Source organism: Cyprinodon variegatus, unplaced genomic scaffold (genome assembly GCF_000732505.1).
Source record: "Cyprinodon variegatus isolate N-32 unplaced genomic scaffold, C_variegatus-1.0 Scaffold349, whole genome shotgun sequence".
NCBI lineage: Eukaryota > Metazoa > Chordata > Actinopteri > Cyprinodontiformes > Cyprinodontidae > Cyprinodon > Cyprinodon variegatus.
Window position 1 is genome coordinate 587,859 of NW_015150802.1, and position 19,299 is coordinate 607,157.

The 19,299-nt window shown below is 36.3% G+C and overlaps 1 protein-coding gene across 2 annotated transcripts in view; it reads left to right on the forward strand.

The window, feature by feature from the left end:
- The window catches only part of pdgfc (platelet derived growth factor C), a 50,980-nt gene that overhangs the window by 25,780 nt on the left and 5,901 nt on the right, over positions 1-19,299 (forward strand). For both annotated transcript variants that reach the window (XM_015385812.1, XM_015385811.1), the window contains 2 exons: positions 12,069-12,261; positions 17,081-17,261. In XM_015385812.1, coding sequence (XP_015241298.1) covers positions 12,069-12,261; positions 17,081-17,261 — 374 coding nt within the window. The remainder of the gene's footprint in view (positions 1-12,068; positions 12,262-17,080; positions 17,262-19,299) is intronic.

Sequence of the window (19,299 nt, forward strand, 5' to 3'; positions counted from 1 at the left end):
TATAGCCCTGAATGGTTTTGTTATGGGTGCGAGAGAGAGAACAAAGATGGCGCAGGCACCGTGAGGGGAGCTGCAGTAACATGACCAAGAGGGAGAGAAGAGTAATTATCATCTGTCTGAGTTGCTAGTTAAACAAGTGTACAATAAAGACCACTATGTAGTCCCCTGCCCTATGGGTGAGGACGAACTTTCGATGAGCATAGAGGACAAAGCAGGTCATGTGATGCTGCCTTGAATCTGTTGCAGTAACTGAGTGACAATTACCTTTATTTAAACAACAAAATAAGATGCATAGACTGTATTTAGAAAAGTAGTAGTGATGTAAATGAATATCAGCCATAATTGGTAATAAGTGAGAGTTAACATGACCAAACTCTCACCTCTGCTGGGAATTGGGTGGAATTGGACAGATTAAATTTTCTCTACCAATCGTCTAAAATGCTTTTATCAGTACTTTCCTTTTTTATTATATCAGACCTTATGCTATGTAAAGGTTATACTGTTCAACAGTTCAAGTAGCAGTCTTGGGGTGGGTTGGCCTAGTGGTTAGGGCAGTGCACTTTGAGAAGGTTTCAGTACCCGGTTCAATCCCCATAGCCTCAACTCTGGGTCCCTGATTAAGGACCTTGACCCCTCTCTGCTCCCCTTACGCTTCACAGTGGCAGCCCACAGCTCCCCAAAGGGATGGGTCAAATGCAGAGGTAAATTTATCCAATGTGAGATCAATCAAAGTTAAATTATTAATTTATTTTATGCAAATTTATAGCTAAATTCTAGGAAGTTCAGAGAAATTCTGATAAATTTTCTTAATTTTAGTTGAACTGAGCTTGATGAAAAATCTTATATCTGAAAACTAAAATATCATTCTTTCCAAACATTGACAAACTATTTTGGGCTATTTTTAGGAAATTTGACCTATTTTGTCCAGGGCAGCGACTCAGCTGCTGCTTTGTGATCAGCCACCAATCCTTTAAATTGTGTTCATTACAAAAACAGGATCTTTGATCAGTCCTTAATTGCAGTTTTAGAATCTGCTGCAGCAAAGCTGTTCTCCACTCTGGCTTGCCACAGATCAAATTGTAATTTTCTCCAAATATCCAGCTGTCCAGCATACAGATGTGACTACTAAGCAGCCTGGAGCTGCCGTCCACAGCTGTGAGGAGGAGTTGGAAAAAGATGTGGTTCATCTGTCAACACATGGTCTCTGCCAGAAGAGGTTGGGACTCACTGTATGAAATATTTTACAACCTTTACTTTTATTCTTCCTCAATGTGATGTTCTAACACTAGTTTTGAATTTAAACTAGGATTCCCACTGTCGTCTTGCTTGGGTGTAATTTAAGTGAAAACAAACAAAGTAAAATCCACTAATTTATTTGTATTTTGTGTTGGAGAACATTCATTTTTAGTGTCAAATGAAGCTAATTTTGCAAACATTGTCATACCTAAATCAAATGAACAGATTTTTTAAAGCTGATATTGTGTTTAGAAACTGCTCTAAAGGTTTGGACCGAGAATATCAGAGGGTCAACACAAATAGACGGCCACAGTTAAGAGTGACACTTAATCTTACATTTCCTGGATGCCAAACACAACTGTGGGCACTAATTGGAGCCTTAAAAGATTCACTGAAGGGTGGGAAGGCATTGTAATCTGAGCAGAGGTCCAATGTTTGTTCCATTCTCAGTGCAGGATGGACCCAAAGCCTGAGGTGTTAAAAGAGGTTTCAGTTAGTTGTGTTGTGTGTGTTTTTCACACATTGCATGTGCTCACATACTCTTGTGCATTTCTTATCATTAACAGCTCACAGCTGTGGCTTTGGAAAACCTTATCACGATTTGTAATCGGCTCTCGGATAACGCTTTGTACATTGGATTTAGGATATGTTTCATAGTCATTACCGGAGTTATAGCCATCATGACTCCAGGGCTCTTCTTTTTGCCACCTGACTCTAAATTTAGTTTACTGGAAACTGCATTATTGACATCTAGTAAAGATTATATATGGCTGACATGTAATTTCTGTCCATATTTCTAAGGTTAATTAGCCTGCAAATGCAGAAAGTTGTGTTCTTTACTGTTTCAAAATTTATATATTTTATTAATACTGATTAAGAATGTCTTTTTACTATCATCTTTTACATATTACCATTTAATGGGTAGAGTCGTGAAGGATGCAGGAGTTCTCAATCCATCTAGGTCGATACTTAACCTATATTGCCTAGTGGTGGAGACCAGAGTCTGGTATTGTTCTGTATGAATAAACAGAGTTGGGAGTTAGGACAGCCTGGTAGTGCATGGTTACAATGACTGAATGTAGTGTAAAGTGCTTTAGAGTCCATTGACTTGAAAATGATCTATATAAGTAAAAGGCCATTTATTTCTTATTTGTTTAAGTATTTTCAATGCTTTATAGTGCCACCTTAAATGTATTCCGCCTTATAGCAAACAAGTTGCCGATAAAACAATGGAGGAGTGTTAAAATAGAAAAAGGCCTAATTTTCAATACATTGATAATATAATCAATAAGTTTAAAAATGAACTAATGAAATTAATACATTTTGTAGATAAAATACAAATAATATTTGAATTTTCTTCAAATGTGAGTGATCTGATGCATAAAATAATGGATAATCCTATTTCTTTCACAGAAAGTTATAAATCCCAGGTAAATCAGCTGGATCATATTAAGTACAAATGTTTTATTTCAGATTTGCATCAGGTAATCTATGAAACAGATGTTTCACTATTTCTCATGGTTACAGTTGACCCTTTGTTTCGACCGTGGAGACTGTGGACCAGTTCTAATGACCTTTCTATGTAGCACATTGATGTAGTTCATCTGCCCCTCCCTCAACCGCTCCTCATTTCAATAGTTCAATAGTTTTAAGATTACTACCCTTTCCAAAAGAGATGTATCATGAAAATACAAGAATATTCTTGGGAGGTCTAAGGTAGTGTCAGTTATTTACTTGATGGTGTTTTGCCTTGTCTGTGTAGGTTGCCCACGGATTGACTGGATAGTTGTATATCCCACCTTTCACAAATAATCTGCATTTGGCCCACTTAACCATTCTGGTTATGTATAGAACTTGGACAGATGGTTAAGCCAAGCATTTCTTTATATTATGACAAAGAACCAAACATGGACCATTTAAATATTCTGAGTTGTTGTATTAGATTTATTATTTTTTCTGCTTTATTTTTAATCTTTGACCGTTACCTTATGAATTTCTTCCACAGATCACCGTTTTTTCACTGAGAATGATGAGGACTTTTGGACTGAGGACAACTTTAAAGGATTTAGGGAAATCTTGATAAGTGGCCAAAGGAAATGTCATGTTTGTGTGTCTAATCTGGGCTGCATTCATCCGTCTGTTTTCACCTTCATTCACTTATTCTTTTTTTCTTATTTATCTAATTTAAAAAATCTGCAGATGAGCTGATCTTTGCATTCAGTAGAGGAAAGATTTGTTATTAAAATCACTTGATTATTTTTTTTATAGTCGTTAGTGTTTTCATTCTCAATAAAACACTTATTGTTACAATCTTTTTGCTTTAATTGCACCATCCTACAAAACAATAGCAATGACAAACCATTGTTTTTTTTTTTTGTTGAGTTTTTGCAGCACTAGTATCTTGTTTTTTTCAACAGTAGGCTGACAGGAAAGGGGGTACAACATTCTTTATATTTTGTCCCAATGTTACCCTGATTATTTTCCAGTTTTTTACTTTCATCTAGTGTGAATTTTATGTCAATGTTTGTAATATTCAAACAGAGGAAAATGTTGAATACTTATACATATACCTACCTATACCTGTTTTGGTTTTACAGTAATACCCTAAGGCTGTCGTATATATGGTAGGAAGTGCTGGATTGTAAATACAGTTTAGAAATATAAAACTAATTGCAAAATCTGATATCTTATACGAAAGTCCCTAAAATACCTTTTGTGAGGTCATAGTTTTGGGATATGTTAATTACATTTATTCAGGCATTTAATCAACTTTGACTTCAATTTACTAATCTGAAAGTCAATCTCTGCAATGGACCAAGAAAAACATGGGCAGGATCACAGTGATTGCATTTGATTTTTGATTGATTTTGTCCCTAACTAGATTGTGTGTTGCATGGTGAAATAGGAGGGACTATTGCTTTTTTCTGTGATGTAACTTTGTGGGGTTATTTGTATTCCTGAGTCATTGGGGCCCCTGGTAAACCTTCTGTGATTTGCTGCTAAGATTTTTCCTTACAGTTTTGCTTTGTCTTTTACAGAAAAAAAAAATTCTTGAAATAGTTCAAAAGGAAGAGGCATGTGCTCATTATAGAGGTTGGACTTGTACTGAACTTGTAAAAAGGTAGACAGACTGATTTGAGCACTTGCCTTAATATAAAAGCTGTAAACTATGTAATATAAAAAAAATACATAAATATTTTAGAGCTGTGCATACTACTACATACTATTGTAAACTATAATTGCATGCTTTTGTTTTGTTTTTGTTTCTCATTACTGGCATCATGCCACAGTTTTTTGATTACCATATACTTCTTCTTTGGTCAAATACACAGCACCATATGCTCAGCAGATCAAAGAGCTATAGAAAGGCTCCCATGCAGCCAAATTATTTTTTAATGGTATAGAATTCCTCTGGTGTGTTTCAGCTTCCTTCCTTGCCTGACCTACTGTAAACCTAAAAGCAATAAATATCCGAAGCATGGTTGGGAATTTACTACACCTGCAGTATCCACTGCACGGTCTTAATAAGCTGCAGATGGCAGGGAACTTGAATGAAAGCCCAAATACACACTCTTAAAAGAAGGAAATTCTTTGTCAGGTACAGTTTCATCACCTAAGCAAAGCTCTTTCAGTCACAAACCACTCGGAGTCTCCCGTTCATTTTGATCTGGGAGTAAGAGACTAAAATTAAAAGCAATTTGGATTTGGTGTCACACTGACCTGGTTGTCAAATACAGAACAGGAAATGGCTGTCAGAAGTACTTATGTTTGATCCATGTAGCCGGTGGGAAAATCTCAAATGCAGAGATAGAAAAATAAATACTCAGCTCATAATGTGTTTAATGAATAAAAACTTCAGTAGCAATATGAAGTAATTTGGAACGTCTTTGATAGTGACTACATCCTTATATTTCACAAATTTGAAATGGTGTTTTTTCTTTGTTTTCTTAAGAGGAAGACAAGGGATGACTGACATTCTTTAGAACAGACCATAAAGTACAGAATAAGCCTTTAGATCAAAGGTATCATCAACAGTGATTGCATTAAATACAGAAATAAACATTTTCTGAGCCTAATCAGTGCCACACTGAAAGGTTATTATTCTTCCTTTGAGTTGTTTAGGGGCTGTCTGGGCGAAAAGGTCACTATCAGTTAATCTTTGCTTAAAGCTATTTGAACATTTATTAAAGTTCAGGTATGCAGGGAAACAAATGACCGTGTTTGACTCCTTCAGTGTCTGTATAAGCTTGTGTGATTGTTAGAAAAAAAACATGTCCCCTGTAGCTTCTGCAAGCAGTGGTTCAGCGTGCAAAAGAAAATTCCATAGTATAGGGACCGATCTGTGGCTCTCTACATACACATTTCAGTTTAATTTTGGCAGGGGAAAGGTTAATGTTTAACAGCATGCTTGGTTCAGACACTAACGTGTGAACAAAGCACAATGGCTGCACTGTATAGGCTTGTATTTATTCAGAGTCACTTCCTCCCTTAATAGTCAGCTCTGCTTTCCTGACAGTGGAAGAAAGTAGGTCAAGAAAAAGTCATGTTTGAGGTAATTCACTCAAGGGGACTGCTCCTGTGATCATTAGATGACACTGGTTAACCCTAAGAGTGAGGTCATATTCAAAGCAACGTTACACCCAGAATTCCCCCTGACTGGTAGTGTGTCTGGGACATTTTATAGTGAACAGAATAAAGCAATTTGTGATGATTAGTGAGGAAAAAAAGCTTTAAAGTATGAAAAAAAGATAAATGCTTGTTTCTACCTTGTGCATTCTGCTTTACAGCGCTCTGCTTTGATAAAGCTGAGCTAGAGATCCTCCATACAAATCCATTGGAGATTGTACCTTAGATTTGTGCAAAATGACCTAAACCCAAGATGATTGTAATCATTTGGCTCTCTTAGCTACTGCAGTTATTTGTGTTGAGCTTGTGAGGATTATGTTGCATATTATGAGACCTTTTGGATTAGAGATTCTTTCATCCATAAAGATGTCTGGAATGTCTTTTCATCAAGACATAATACTTTCTTGTGTCTTTTTTGTTTTTCTTCAGCCTTGTGCTCAATTTTTCACCTCACCGCTTCTTTAAAGTCTTATCAAACAGACCTGGTCAGCATTTATGGTTTTTGCCAAGTAACAAATAATGTCCTGCATTTTTCTATAATGATATAAGTAACTCCCAACTCTATTTATTCATACCATCTGTCTCTGGAGTCACATATTAAGGAATAATACACGTATTATACGTGTATACTTTCATATTATTCATGAGGAGCTGTTTGCTAGTGCCAATAGTAATAGAGAAGTAATTAAAAACATGTCATTGTGATGGAGGGCCAATCTTTAATCGCATGAAGATTATTGGTTTGTTTCATTCTTAGCCAGCAAAAGATATAAAAAACTGCCACTCAAATCTCAATTATATATGTATATATGAAATATTTGTACAGAATATATTCACCATCATTATGTCAATACACTATTTAACAGTATTATAGTGTTTTAAATATTACAGCACAAAAACAACAAAAAAAACTGAAGAAAAGGAAAGCTATTACAAAGAAACTACCTTTCCCAAATGATAAAAAGAAAGATATCCAATGATGGTGGTGTGTATTCAGTGTATTTTAGGCTAAACTCTTCAGGCAGGTATGAAAGAGCCTGTTATTTGAGAAGTCATGCCCAGGCTTTGTTTTTCTTTGCATCTGGCATATTCAGCCTGTTCCCTCCTGGCTCATCACCAAACCCGAATGAAAACATCAAAGTAATACTGTCATCAAGAAGAATTGGTTCTTTTTTCAGGAATCATTTCCTTCATGCCTCAGCTACTCCACTTATTTTCTTTTTTTGGAAAATGTCAAAAGAAATTCTCAGTGGTAATCAAAAAGAATTTGATAATTTAATCAAAGCAAGAATGCATGGCACTGTGTAAAGTTTTATTAGAAAATACAGGGCCTGAAAAAGTATACAAATAACTAATATTTGCCTTTAATCTATATTAACAGTCTCTTTAGTCACTTATCAGAGTGCTGCTTTCTCTGCAAAAAGCAGGATTTGGAGATATCACATATTGATATTGACACAGAAAAAAGTGGGGAAAAAAGGTTTATAGGTTGCTAAAAATTATAGGTTACTTATGTCAAAGCTTAAAATATTGAATATATTTCCTCTTTTTCAAACTGAGATATTCATTCTCACATTACCTTCATTGAATGATTTGGGACGCAAAGGGCCTGAGCTACCAGAGTTTCCCCTGGTTCTTCTTATGCCCCTCCCCCACCCATTTCTGCACACTGACCCTTTACAGTACAGGGCTGCAACATTGATAAATTTTATAAAGATAAATGTAACATTTTAAAAAGATTTACAGCTATAAACACATCAGCTGTTATGGACAAAAAAAAAAAAAAAGAATAGCATTAATGTAACTGGGAAAACAGTTGGTCTTGTCTTTTAAAAAACGAGCAAGTGGAGCCAAGCACAGGGCCAATACAAGCTACCATATGTTAAGGTGGTGATATACACAGTCTTCTCTAAAAGTTGTTTTCTTTTACATATTTATCCTATAGAACCTAATCAAGTATCATAAAAATCTGAGATATGGTGCTTTTCAGCTTCTGTCACCTAATAAAATTTTTATTTTTGCCACTAAGCAAAATAAACTTGCAAATAAACTTGCAAGAATTAACCCCCTAAACTTTTAACCTTCTGCTGGCATTGGATTAGCTTTCCAAAATGTAATAATCTATCGTATAATATGTAGATTCTTTATCTCACCTTGACATGCAAATTCTTAGAGAAGCTTCAGTTGATCCACTGTGATATACTTTCAGTTTATTTTGGCTCATTACTACTCTTAGTAGAACTTGTGTGTGTAGAGTATTGAATTTTAGACCCAGATGATACGGAAAGTGAATATATGTGGCAGTGATACCATGAATACTACAAATATAGTCATAATGGCCTTTAAAGATCTGACCCACATGCAGAGAACCACTCAGAGACTAAGGGTAAAAGTTAAACAGGTTTATTGTAGGTTAGCAAACACTATGGGGAAACAATGCTGGAACTCAGTGGACTGGTGAACCGGAACCGGAAACTCTGGAGGGGTGATCACAGTGATCAGTTCAGGGACAGTGGGAAAATAGACTGAGGCTTGAATGTTGCTGGAGAGTTGCTCACTTTTGGGGGGCTCTTGGTTTATCCTTGGATCCAGTTTGTGGGGGGTTTAATCCAGAAAAGAGGGAACTCGTTGGAGAGCGGACAGGCAGACATACTCCCAGAGGAGTAAAGGAGCAGACTGTCACTTGGTCTTCCAGGAGTGGACTTGAACGGATCATGTGGAGGTTTTCCCCTTGCTCACTGAGACTCGGTAAATCCTTCCAGGGGGTAGAAGGTCCAGGCTTATCCAGTAAAACAGTCTCCCTGCCGAAGAACCAAAACAAAAAACAAGTTCAGACTCAGAGAAACAATGCTAAGGTTAAACTCTGCTAATCTGTTTGGCTAGAGTACCCAATACTGGTAAACACTCTGGTGTCGAGGTGGTGACAGCCTGCTGCTCAAGTACTCCTCTGGTAATGACCCAATGAGCCGCAGGTGTGCAGGAGGCCCAATGAGGAAAGGGCACCATCTGGTGGTAGAGAGAGGAAAACACAAAAAACAACCCACACAAAATGGAATTCTAACAAATATCCACTATTGCAATCAAATGAAAGTAAAGAAGGCTTTAAACTAATCCTTTAAGGACCATTTATTGTCATAGAAGTTTCTCACCTCGACATGCTGAACACTTAGAGCCGCTTTAAATTAACTACTGCCTGATATTTAATTCTTCTGTTTTTCACCATTGGCTGTGTTCTGGGATGGTGCAAAGGACTTTGAACTTTTACTTGTGGATCAATCAGGTGTGAGAAAAAATTCTAAGTTAATAAACAATTTTCAATTTAGTTACTAAAATAATAAAACTAATACTTTTATGCCAAAATAGTTAGCTTTTACTAAGGCTTATAGAGAAGCAATGTTGAAAGGAACAGTATATTTTACCTATGTGAATCAAATATTCATGTAGCTTGATAAGATACAGTAACAATGAATGCCTCACATTTGAAAGTTTTTTTTCCCCCTTTATGCTCTAGTCTCTATGTTCGGATTGGGAGAAGATGTGCTTTAAAGGAGAGAGGCCAATGCAGAAAGCAAAAACGTATCAGTCATCACACAGGGAGCAGCAATTAGTCGTTTTGAAGAGGTTGCTCAGTGACTGAGTGACTGATATTGGCTGAAATGTGTGAATTTGAACATGCAACTAAGAGAAATTGTAATGCAAAAAAAAAGTACTCTTGTTTTCTTGCAGCTTAAAATTGCATTTTCACATTCATCATTCACCATATTGAGTCTAAGAAATCCAGAATAAAATATTGCTTCGTTTTGCATATGTTTGAGTTATTTTTAAGTGCAAGTAACCATTATTGGATCTAAAAAGGTTTTCTCCCATACTTATCATCCATTAAAACGGTGCTGCTTGGAAAGATTTGTTTTTTTGCAATAAGCCGTAGAAACGCTAGTGCAAACTTTAACTGCCTCGTTTTTTAATCCTTTCTCATGCAACTTCATCAAGTGTATATGAAATTAAAGAGAGGCTAGTCTCAATATGCATCTTGAGGAAAAACATGTATTTATTGAACAGTTGGAAAGGTTTACTCACCAAATTAATATGCTGTCAAATGTTCCAGGAGCACACTCTCTCATTAGTACCCATTAACACCTCTTAGTTCTTGTGACCATAATGTACCAGACTGCTGGGAGAATACAAAACATTCATCAGAGATACAAAACAAATTAACAAGGAGTTATCATAAAGAAAACCTAAACAACAAAGTTTACTACTTTTAATATCACAATAAGCAATTATATGAATGAAAACAACGCTTATGCAATGAAGTTATCTGACGGTTTGAGTCCCTTAAAATAAAAGTACTTTGGGAGAAGGTCCAGTGAAAGAAAAATAGTAATTTAAATGGAAATGTATCACTTACTGACCAGATTTCTCTTATAAGTAAAAAAAAAAAGGCTGTTTGAATTGTTATCTTATCTTATTTTTTGTAATAACTGCTTTATTAAATTAAAAAAAAAACATCTTAAAATCACTAAAACTACTCCTAACAAAATAGTTCAGATGTGTTTTCACACAGTAAGTACACATATGCTGTGGAATAGGTATTATTAATGAGAGAAGTACAGCACCATTTGCATTCATAGGCACCCCTTAGGGAGGTGTGTTCAAAGTTTCCAACTAACTTCATCATGCTGCTATTTCTTATAAACAGGTGTAACCAAATATCTTTAATAAATGTCCTACCTCTTTCAAAGTCTTTTTGTCTCTGAACCTTTAATTAGAAATTCATGTCCTTCACTTTTTCCCAACATAGAGGACTAAGATCCACGTTTTAACATCAGAAAGACACATAAACATATCCTTTAAGTGACTCAAATGTATATTGATTGGGCGAGAGGCTGGATGCTATGTGGACAGGTTACTAATCCATTGACTGGGATAACAAACAGACAGTCAACCAGAGACAGCACCTCTGTGCTTTTCTCGAGATGCTTCAATAAAACTTGTACGTTCATTGTTTTACAGTGATTTCTTGCAACAACGGCTGAAAGGCAATAAACAAAGTGCTATACTATTGCAAAAGGGATAGTCTACCGTTGTTGTCACTCAGGAGGAAATGTCCAAACTTTTATTTTTCGAGAAATTTTGACATACTGAGTGACAAACTTCCTCTTTCTAATTAAAAGCCAACTGCTACTAGTCAGATTATATCATATGCTTTTTGAGACCCCTCATAATTTCATGTTTCATTTATGTAGCTGGTGGTTTTTGTAATAATGCATATACATGAAAACAGCTAATAATTAAACTATGCAACTTAGTGTTTATTTAGGTTCTGAGCTGCCTGAGGCTATATATACTGTCTATATAAATATATATCTTGTTTTTAAAGGCGTTTAAAATAAAATGTATTATTATATCATCTCAGAGGGTTGTTTTGTTAACAGATATCATAGCTGAGCAATGAATCCCAGCAGCACCTCCAGAGATAAAATGACCTTCCTGTCAGCCATGTCAGGATGTTTGCCCTTGTGTCTGTTTATTTTTAGAGTGAGTTTTTGCTATTAAGTAATATTTTATAACTTATCCAAACTTTAAACTTCTCCACAACATTTTGCTTGTTCCTTATAGTGGACTTTGATCAGTAATGTTATGTTATTAAACCTCAGAGTCACCATGGCTTCTGTATTTCTTTTTTGTAATAGATTATAAACTGAGTTTTTAATGTTAAAATAAGGTGACTTCTGAAAGCAAATGGATACACTTTTACTGAGTGGTATCAGAGTAATGGGGCTGTATTCATATAGATGCTATTTTTATTTGTAAATTATTTGGAAAATCATGCATCCTTTTCATCCTGTTCATAGGTTTGTGCTTTAAGACATTACCAATATAATACATTGATTTTTGGGTCCCCAAAAAATCTGGGTCCCCCCAGAATACCTGGAGGAGATGTGTGTTTATAGCAAAGTCTGGGCATCTCTGCTTTGACTGCTGCCTCCACGTCCTGGCAGAAGAAAATGGAATGGATTTTTGTGTCCGTAATGTGGTCTGAAAATGTTTATTGGTTGTTAACACCAAGAGTCTGTGCATGGTGGAAGCTGAGTGCAAACCAGCCACGTATCATGACACTGAGGTTTTTTGTTATTTTTCCTGATCTGCCACTCTCAACAGAATTATCAAAAATGAAAATAAAGGAAATGTTTTTTTTATTTCAGGAGTGCAAGAATCCATTCAGGAAAAGGTCATAACTGTGTCTGGAGAGGGAATGATCCACAGCCCAGACTTCCCACACACCTATCCAAGGAACAGCATGTTGGTCTGGAGACTGGTGGCAGCCAACAGCATGAGGATCCAGCTCACATTTGATGAGAGATTTGGTCTGGAGGATCCTGAAGATGGAATATGCAAGTAAGACATTAGATGGGAAATTACTCAACATCGTCATTTGAAAACAGACAGAGCAGGCATGCAGTTATCTGAGACATTGAATTAGGGATTCAAAATTATTTTTACTTAGATTTTTATCACAGAAAAAAGGCAATTATGTTACTTCTGAGGGCAAATTTCAAACCTTAACTTCATTTTCTACCACCATTTATATTTAATATAAATGATCACATTCACTTCTGCTCATAATTTACACATTTTTTCACCTTGCTCAGCTACATATGGACCTTCCCCAAAGACATGTTAGATACATGTCATCTGATGAAAACAAGACGTGTGTCCCATCTGGACTGCCCTCCATCTTTAAAGATTTAAAGAGTGTGGCCATTTGTGAAATTGCCTTTGGCCTGCCACGCCGGCTCCTGAATATTGAAACCCCCCGCAGCAGAGCGATTCGTTTAGGTAGAGACACCCAATGTCATTGTGCAAACCATCATATTTTACATAATCAGGTCAATAATTTTAGATGCTTACTAAATAGTTCCAGTTGTACGGTATGCTGTCTGAAAGTAAACATTTAAACACAAATACTCAGCTGCATATGCTGTATATTAGCTGTTTTATGGACAAGCTCACTTTCAATTACTGCTCGGCTTTGCCTCTGTCATTCAATTTAAATGGACTTCCCAATTCCCTGTGTCAATTTAACCAGTGTGCATAATGCTTTGTGCCATGATGTCAATAAATCAGAACTTACTGGTTGTCATAGCAGAGGCCTGTTAGGAGAAGTTGGAGAAGAAAGGGGGGATGGAGACCTCATCTGAAATACCTGGAGAGCCCTCTAATGGATGATGAATGGAACTACTGTTTCCCTTAATGCTTTTAGGCTCTGCAATAAAAAAAATCATTGAGAAATTGACCTCATGAAGCTATGAATGGGCATGTTTTCTAAATATGGCTGTTAGAATAATTGTTAATGCGATCAATAAGGTGATCCTGTTTGTTCTTGCTCTGGTCTCAACCCTGTATATTTATTGCCTCTAATATAGCCTTTGTTGTAGGCATATGTGTTTATTTGTTGCTGATTAAAAGACCAAATGGGGGGGGGGGGCATATAACACCATCAGCACACCTGTGTAGTTATGGGTGTCTGTTTATACAAGATGTCAGCATTGCTGTGAAAACACTGAGTGAAAGTTGCTCCATGGTTTAGGATACACAGCTTTAGTCCTGTCCCAACTTTACCAGCCATCACTTGTCAGAGACCTTAAAGACTGTAGGGAGAGACAATAACAACATCCTTTTTTTCAGGGCCAAAGGAAGTAAACCTCCTTTTTTTCCTCCTTTGCCGTCAGCCAAACAAGTTTTAAGCTGATCCCAGAACATTTACAAGCATGTCTCATTGTGTCTTTCACAATATTTTTCCTTTCAAACACCCTTCATTCTTACTCCAACTAGACGCAATGAAAAATATATCCCCATGGTCTTTTTTTCTTCTTCTGCTTCTCTGTTATATCTGTGTTTAAAAATGTATTCAAAATATTCCCCTTGGGTAAACCTTTCACAGCTTTCAGTGCCAAAAAAAAAAAAAAGAAAAGAAGAAAAAAGATAAAAAAGAAAACACCTAAACAACTTTAAAAAAAAACCCTAAGACAATGCTATTGATACCAGGCATTTACCTTTGTTCGCAACTCGATGTGATTCAAATAAACAAGTGTGCCGTGCCCTATGCAGTGATCCACAGAAATGACAGGGGCTAAAGCAAACAAGCAGTGGGAGACATGTTCAGCTGTGGTTGCAAGCCTGGAGCAAGATCTCTCTTCTAAGATGTGAGAGAGGGGCTGTATAGTCGAGATGCTCATCTGCTATTCTGTTTGTCTGTGGCAAGATGAAAGGCATTCTTACCAAATCCACTGGAGAAGAGGCATATTGAAGAGGGATTGCTTTTACTGCTGGTTGGCATGGCAGCAGAGTCGTAGTTGGCAGCTCCCAGACAGAGATTGTTTTCAGAAATGCATGTGTGCCCTCTACCTTAAAAAAAAAACGTGTTTGTTCTGATAATCTGCGTCATCACAGTGGCAGATATTTTATCTATTAATAATTGATAGGGTGAAAATGGTGTGGGAGAAAGCTTTTGGAATATTAAACACAGTTTCCTGTGCACCTCTGTGCACAATGCAACTTTTTTCTGGTAAATATTTCATTTAAGAGATTTTTTTTAACGACAGTTCATAAAGTTTGGGATACAACAGACACTTTGTTAGTGAAACGGTGATTTTCAGAAATCACTGTTTAACATGGTGAGGCTGCACACATGGCGATGTGTAATGATCAGGCAATTCTGCATAATTGATGAGCCATCTGTCAGGGAATTTAGTGAAGTTTTAGAAAGAAAGCTCTTTCAGCAACTTAAAATGCATAAAACAAAAATAAGTTAGAACTTTAGTAGATGGATGTCAGATGGTGTGAAAATATTAGTTTTGCAAAAGACTTTTGTCAATATGTTTGTTTATGTAGACAACAGTTTGGCAGTACATTTAAACATCCACCCATCCCGAACATAAAACTGAACCCCTGCACCCGCAAGTTTATTTACCTTAAGAGAAAACTCATTTTCTAGCTTTGCTCATGTCAGCCCAAGTTGCTTTGTTGAAACCATTTTAAACTGAGCAGTCAAGCTGGTGGAAAATGTAAACAATGTCCCTGAAATCCAAATATCCGAATTGGCAGCAGTAAATGAGAGGTTAGCGCGTCTGTTGACGCAAACGGCAAAGTGATTAATCCCAGACTGTTAGGAGTCAGATAAGGCTGCAGTGAAGGCAGTGCCACCTACACACATATATGCGCTATAAAATGCTGAACTACTAAACTGCATTTTTGAAGTGTTGAAGTCATTTGTTTGTCTGTATTGGCAAAGACACAACAGAAAAACCTGTGCTGTGGTTAAGAGCTATTTCATTTTATATATACACGTGTAATAGGTTTAGAAGTTTAACAGGTTGGTCTGAAGTGATGCCATCCTGAACAAATATAGGTAGATGTAGTATTATGAAGCCATAAAGGGAATAATGCTTTTGTATTTTTCCTCCGACCCTTAGCTGAAATTATTATTAGTGCTTAGTTATTTTCTTAGTTATTTCATTTAAGTTTTAACTAATTACCCCAAAGGGTATTATGGCGTTGTTGTCTTTTTTTTTCAAAGAGACATTTTTTTCTGCTTGTATAAGTTCTCCATCTGACACCTAGAAGTTATTGAAAAGTACCAAAACATAATAAAACTAATACACAGTTTTATAGCAAATCTTAGATGCTGTCACATAATTTTACTGTATATGTTAAATAGACTAGAATTTACTAAATCTACATTTTTGAAATGAGAATTTGAAACACTTTATCAAATTAGCGAGTTTAAAGGGGTCATAGAATGCAAAACTGAGTTTACATTGTCATAGATGAATAACGATAATTCAGTGGGTGAAATGGACGTGCAGAAAAGTTCAAACCCCATGGACACCTCCTTTCTATGCAAATCTCACAATTCCAAACTTCCACCATAAAACAGGCGAATCCAAACGAAGCCTCGAGTTGACGTAAACTTGGGGATGGTGCCTTATTTGGTTCTGGTCTGTACTTTTGTCACGCCCCAAAATTGACATACAGACCAGCGCACTCGTTCACTGGCCCAAGAACATGAATTGAGGTTGCAAAGATGGAAGACACTAGTTTAGCTCTTTAGCCTACAGTTGGGTTTAATTCTACAAGAATTACAAAGCAGGTTGTTTCTCTTTGGAAAATGAGCCATACCCAAGGGTGTAAATGCCGTGTTCCAGGCTACACGGAGAAAGGGGAAAATTTTCACAGTCTTCCCAAGGATCTTAATACTCGACAGGCATGGATTACTTCTGTCTATCAGAAGATCCCTGCAAAGTTTGATGCTCAGCTGTTCATTTGCTCTAAGCATTTTACCAAAGACGGCTTTCAAAATCTTGAACAGTTCAAAGCAGTATTTGCTAAACTTCTTTTACCGAAACAAGGGGCTGTTCCATCCGTAAGGCCTTTACAACAGCAAGCTGTTGTATGATTCTGTTGCTAAGCTGGTGATGGCTGAGCACCTTCGCTCGTTGTAAACCAACCAATCAGAGCACAGCTCATCTAAATATTCATGAGCATACCATAAAAGGAAGAAACATTCTAGGGCTTTTAATTGGGCTTGCGTTAGGGTGCATAGAACAGCAAATATGCCTTTTTCAGCCCAACCAATGTTACACAAGGTTATCAGACACCTTAAGGTCCAGTACCAAATACCCTATATAATTATTCTATGACCCCTTCAAAGAAAATCCTTGTCAGTGGTAATATCTATAAAACAGAACAAGTTTCTCCTTGAAGTTGGAGGTTAGTTTACTTATCTTTTACAAAAATTTCCAGGTAATTTCTTAGACTTTGTTGGAACTCACCAAAAGTTTGACATAAACTTTCAGAACTGATCTGCTTTCTCGGGCTTACTATATACTTTCCTCAAGCTGAATCTTTCAAGGACATTTTAGACAGCTTCAATTTACCAGCTATTGCCACAGAGAATAATAAGCATGTATATCCAGATTTTACCAGATATTTTCACTGAACTTTAATGGAAAGTACTAGCTATTTTCCAGAAAATTCCAGGTTCTTTCATGAAATTATCCTCAAACTCAATACTAACTTTATGAAGAAGTAAATGGTACTTCCAAGTACTTACCATGTACATTTCTAAATCTTATATTTTGTCAGGACTCACTGTGCCCGGTTAAGAACAAGGTTGTTTCATCTATTACCTGTCTGCCTTTTTCCTGTTTCCTAGGTATGACTATGTGGAAATAGAGGATCCCACCGAGAAAACGATCCAAGGTCGTTGGTGTGGGTCACAGTCTGCACCAATAAGTCAAAAATCTAGAGGCAACCAAATCATTGTACGGTTCATCTCAGATGAATACTTCTCCTCAGAGCCAGGATTCTGCATACACTACTCTGCAATTCCTGAGGTAGGTACAATATTGCTAAACACCAGGACACTGTATGAAGAAATTGTGGGTTCCTACATGTGGATAACTAAAACCATTGTAAACCATATGCCTAATTGACAAAGAGTGACGGTGCGCTGTGAAAGCGTGATTGAAAATCTTTTACCCGTGTCTTGATTTGCAATTATCTATTTCTGCTTAACAGTTTTCAAGGCTTTTGGTATCATTTGGGAGGTTTTATATTGGATTTATGTTAAAGCTTAGGAACATCTGGTACATGTGCTGTTTTATTATTACAGCTATAAAGATGATCAAATTCTACAGCACTGCACACACATTTACACAGGCAAAACAATGAAAATAAACAGTATCAACATGTGCTGCAAGGCAATTGTGGAGAGCAATTCCCTTGTTGATTTGCATGCAAAGTCTGAACGTTGATATTACGTCTAATTTATATTCCTGGAGGTTTATGTAGTTTTGTTATGCTATACAAATCTTTCTTGTTTTAACTGAATACATTTTGGTTAAGATTGAATTTTCTTTTTCCAAGATTTCTTTTCACAAATAGGTTTTGGATTGAGATTCTGATACAGACCATAGCTTACAGCTGAAAACCATGGATAAAATCAAGACAGTGCTTTTGTGTTTTGCTAGAGGAACCAAACCTCTACCATCTTTATAATTAAATTTTTGATTTATGAGGGGTTGGAGTGGTAAATCCTCTCAGATTGAACCGACAACCTTTAATGTCATGGATTAATTCAGCATACTTAAATGAAATAGACTATTGGCTCTCTCTTTACCAATATTGTTTTACTTTACTAAAAAAATTAAGCTGGTGTAATCAATAAGTTGATCAAAGAAGGCTATAAAAAGGTTTGTTCAAAAATAATAGGCCTTAGCTCGTCAACAGGTGTGATATAGGCTATATGGGCCGTTGCCCAGGGCAGCATTAAAAACGAGTGGCTGCACAGTCATATACTGTATTTAAGAGTTCTTCATAAAACATTGAAGAAACAGTGATTTACACAATCATGAATTGTCATACCATCAAGGAGATCTTGCTAAATCATTCCTAAAACGAATAATTAAAGAATCAATAAAAAGTTATGTTATAAATATTAAAGTAACAATTAGATTTGGTTATTTGTTTCCTCATTTGTTTTCTCTATATTCATATTTGCTCCTTGTGTGCAGCCAATATCTCTTTACTGCTTTAGACCACACAAGGATACATGTGCCAGATCCCTTTGTCCGAGCTTTTTCTCCAGCATAATCCCTGAGATAAACTTAAGAGACAACAGCCATGTTTTAACCTGTCATGTTCTGTTTACTTGCTTTAAGTGAACGACTCTTTGCATTAATCCTTCCGGACTGCGTTGGGAATAAGCAGGTTACTGGTAGCGTATTTTAATGCTTATTTAAGTTTTATTCTGCTTTGAAATATTTACTTTGTCCTCAAACTTCTTTTCTATATTAAATCCAATGGGAAGATTTATGACAGGAGCATAAAATAACTGGGTACTTTTGAACATTAAGGGAAAAAAAGAGGTCATGCTGTACTTCACACAGATAAAGGTGCACGGCAAAGAAACCTTAGGTAGAAACAAATGCATGTCTGCACTTTTACTTTTTTGCTAAAGAAAGTATTCTTTTAAAAAAAAAAGTGTTCTATGATGGAAACTCTCTTGACTGAACTTGCCTCTTTTAATATGTCAAAAGTTTAGTCGGTGTAAGCACCTCTCAGACCAGCAAAGCTATATAGAAAGACATTGTGTACTGTAGATCCAAATAATTTATTTACAGTTGCATCACTTTGCAAATGACATCTCTTTCCCAAACTAACATGTCTTAAACCCATTGGCCATATGAGAAGTGATGGGTTGTAACTAGTTACATTTACTCAGTTACCTGTACTTAAGTAAATCTTAGAAAATTACACACCACCATTAATTTGAGCTCCTCAAGTCGAATATGAAGTGATCAGTAGATTAGTTAGTTAGTTAGTTTAGTTGGAAATTCGTGATCCTTTCCGAATATATATATGTGTATATAT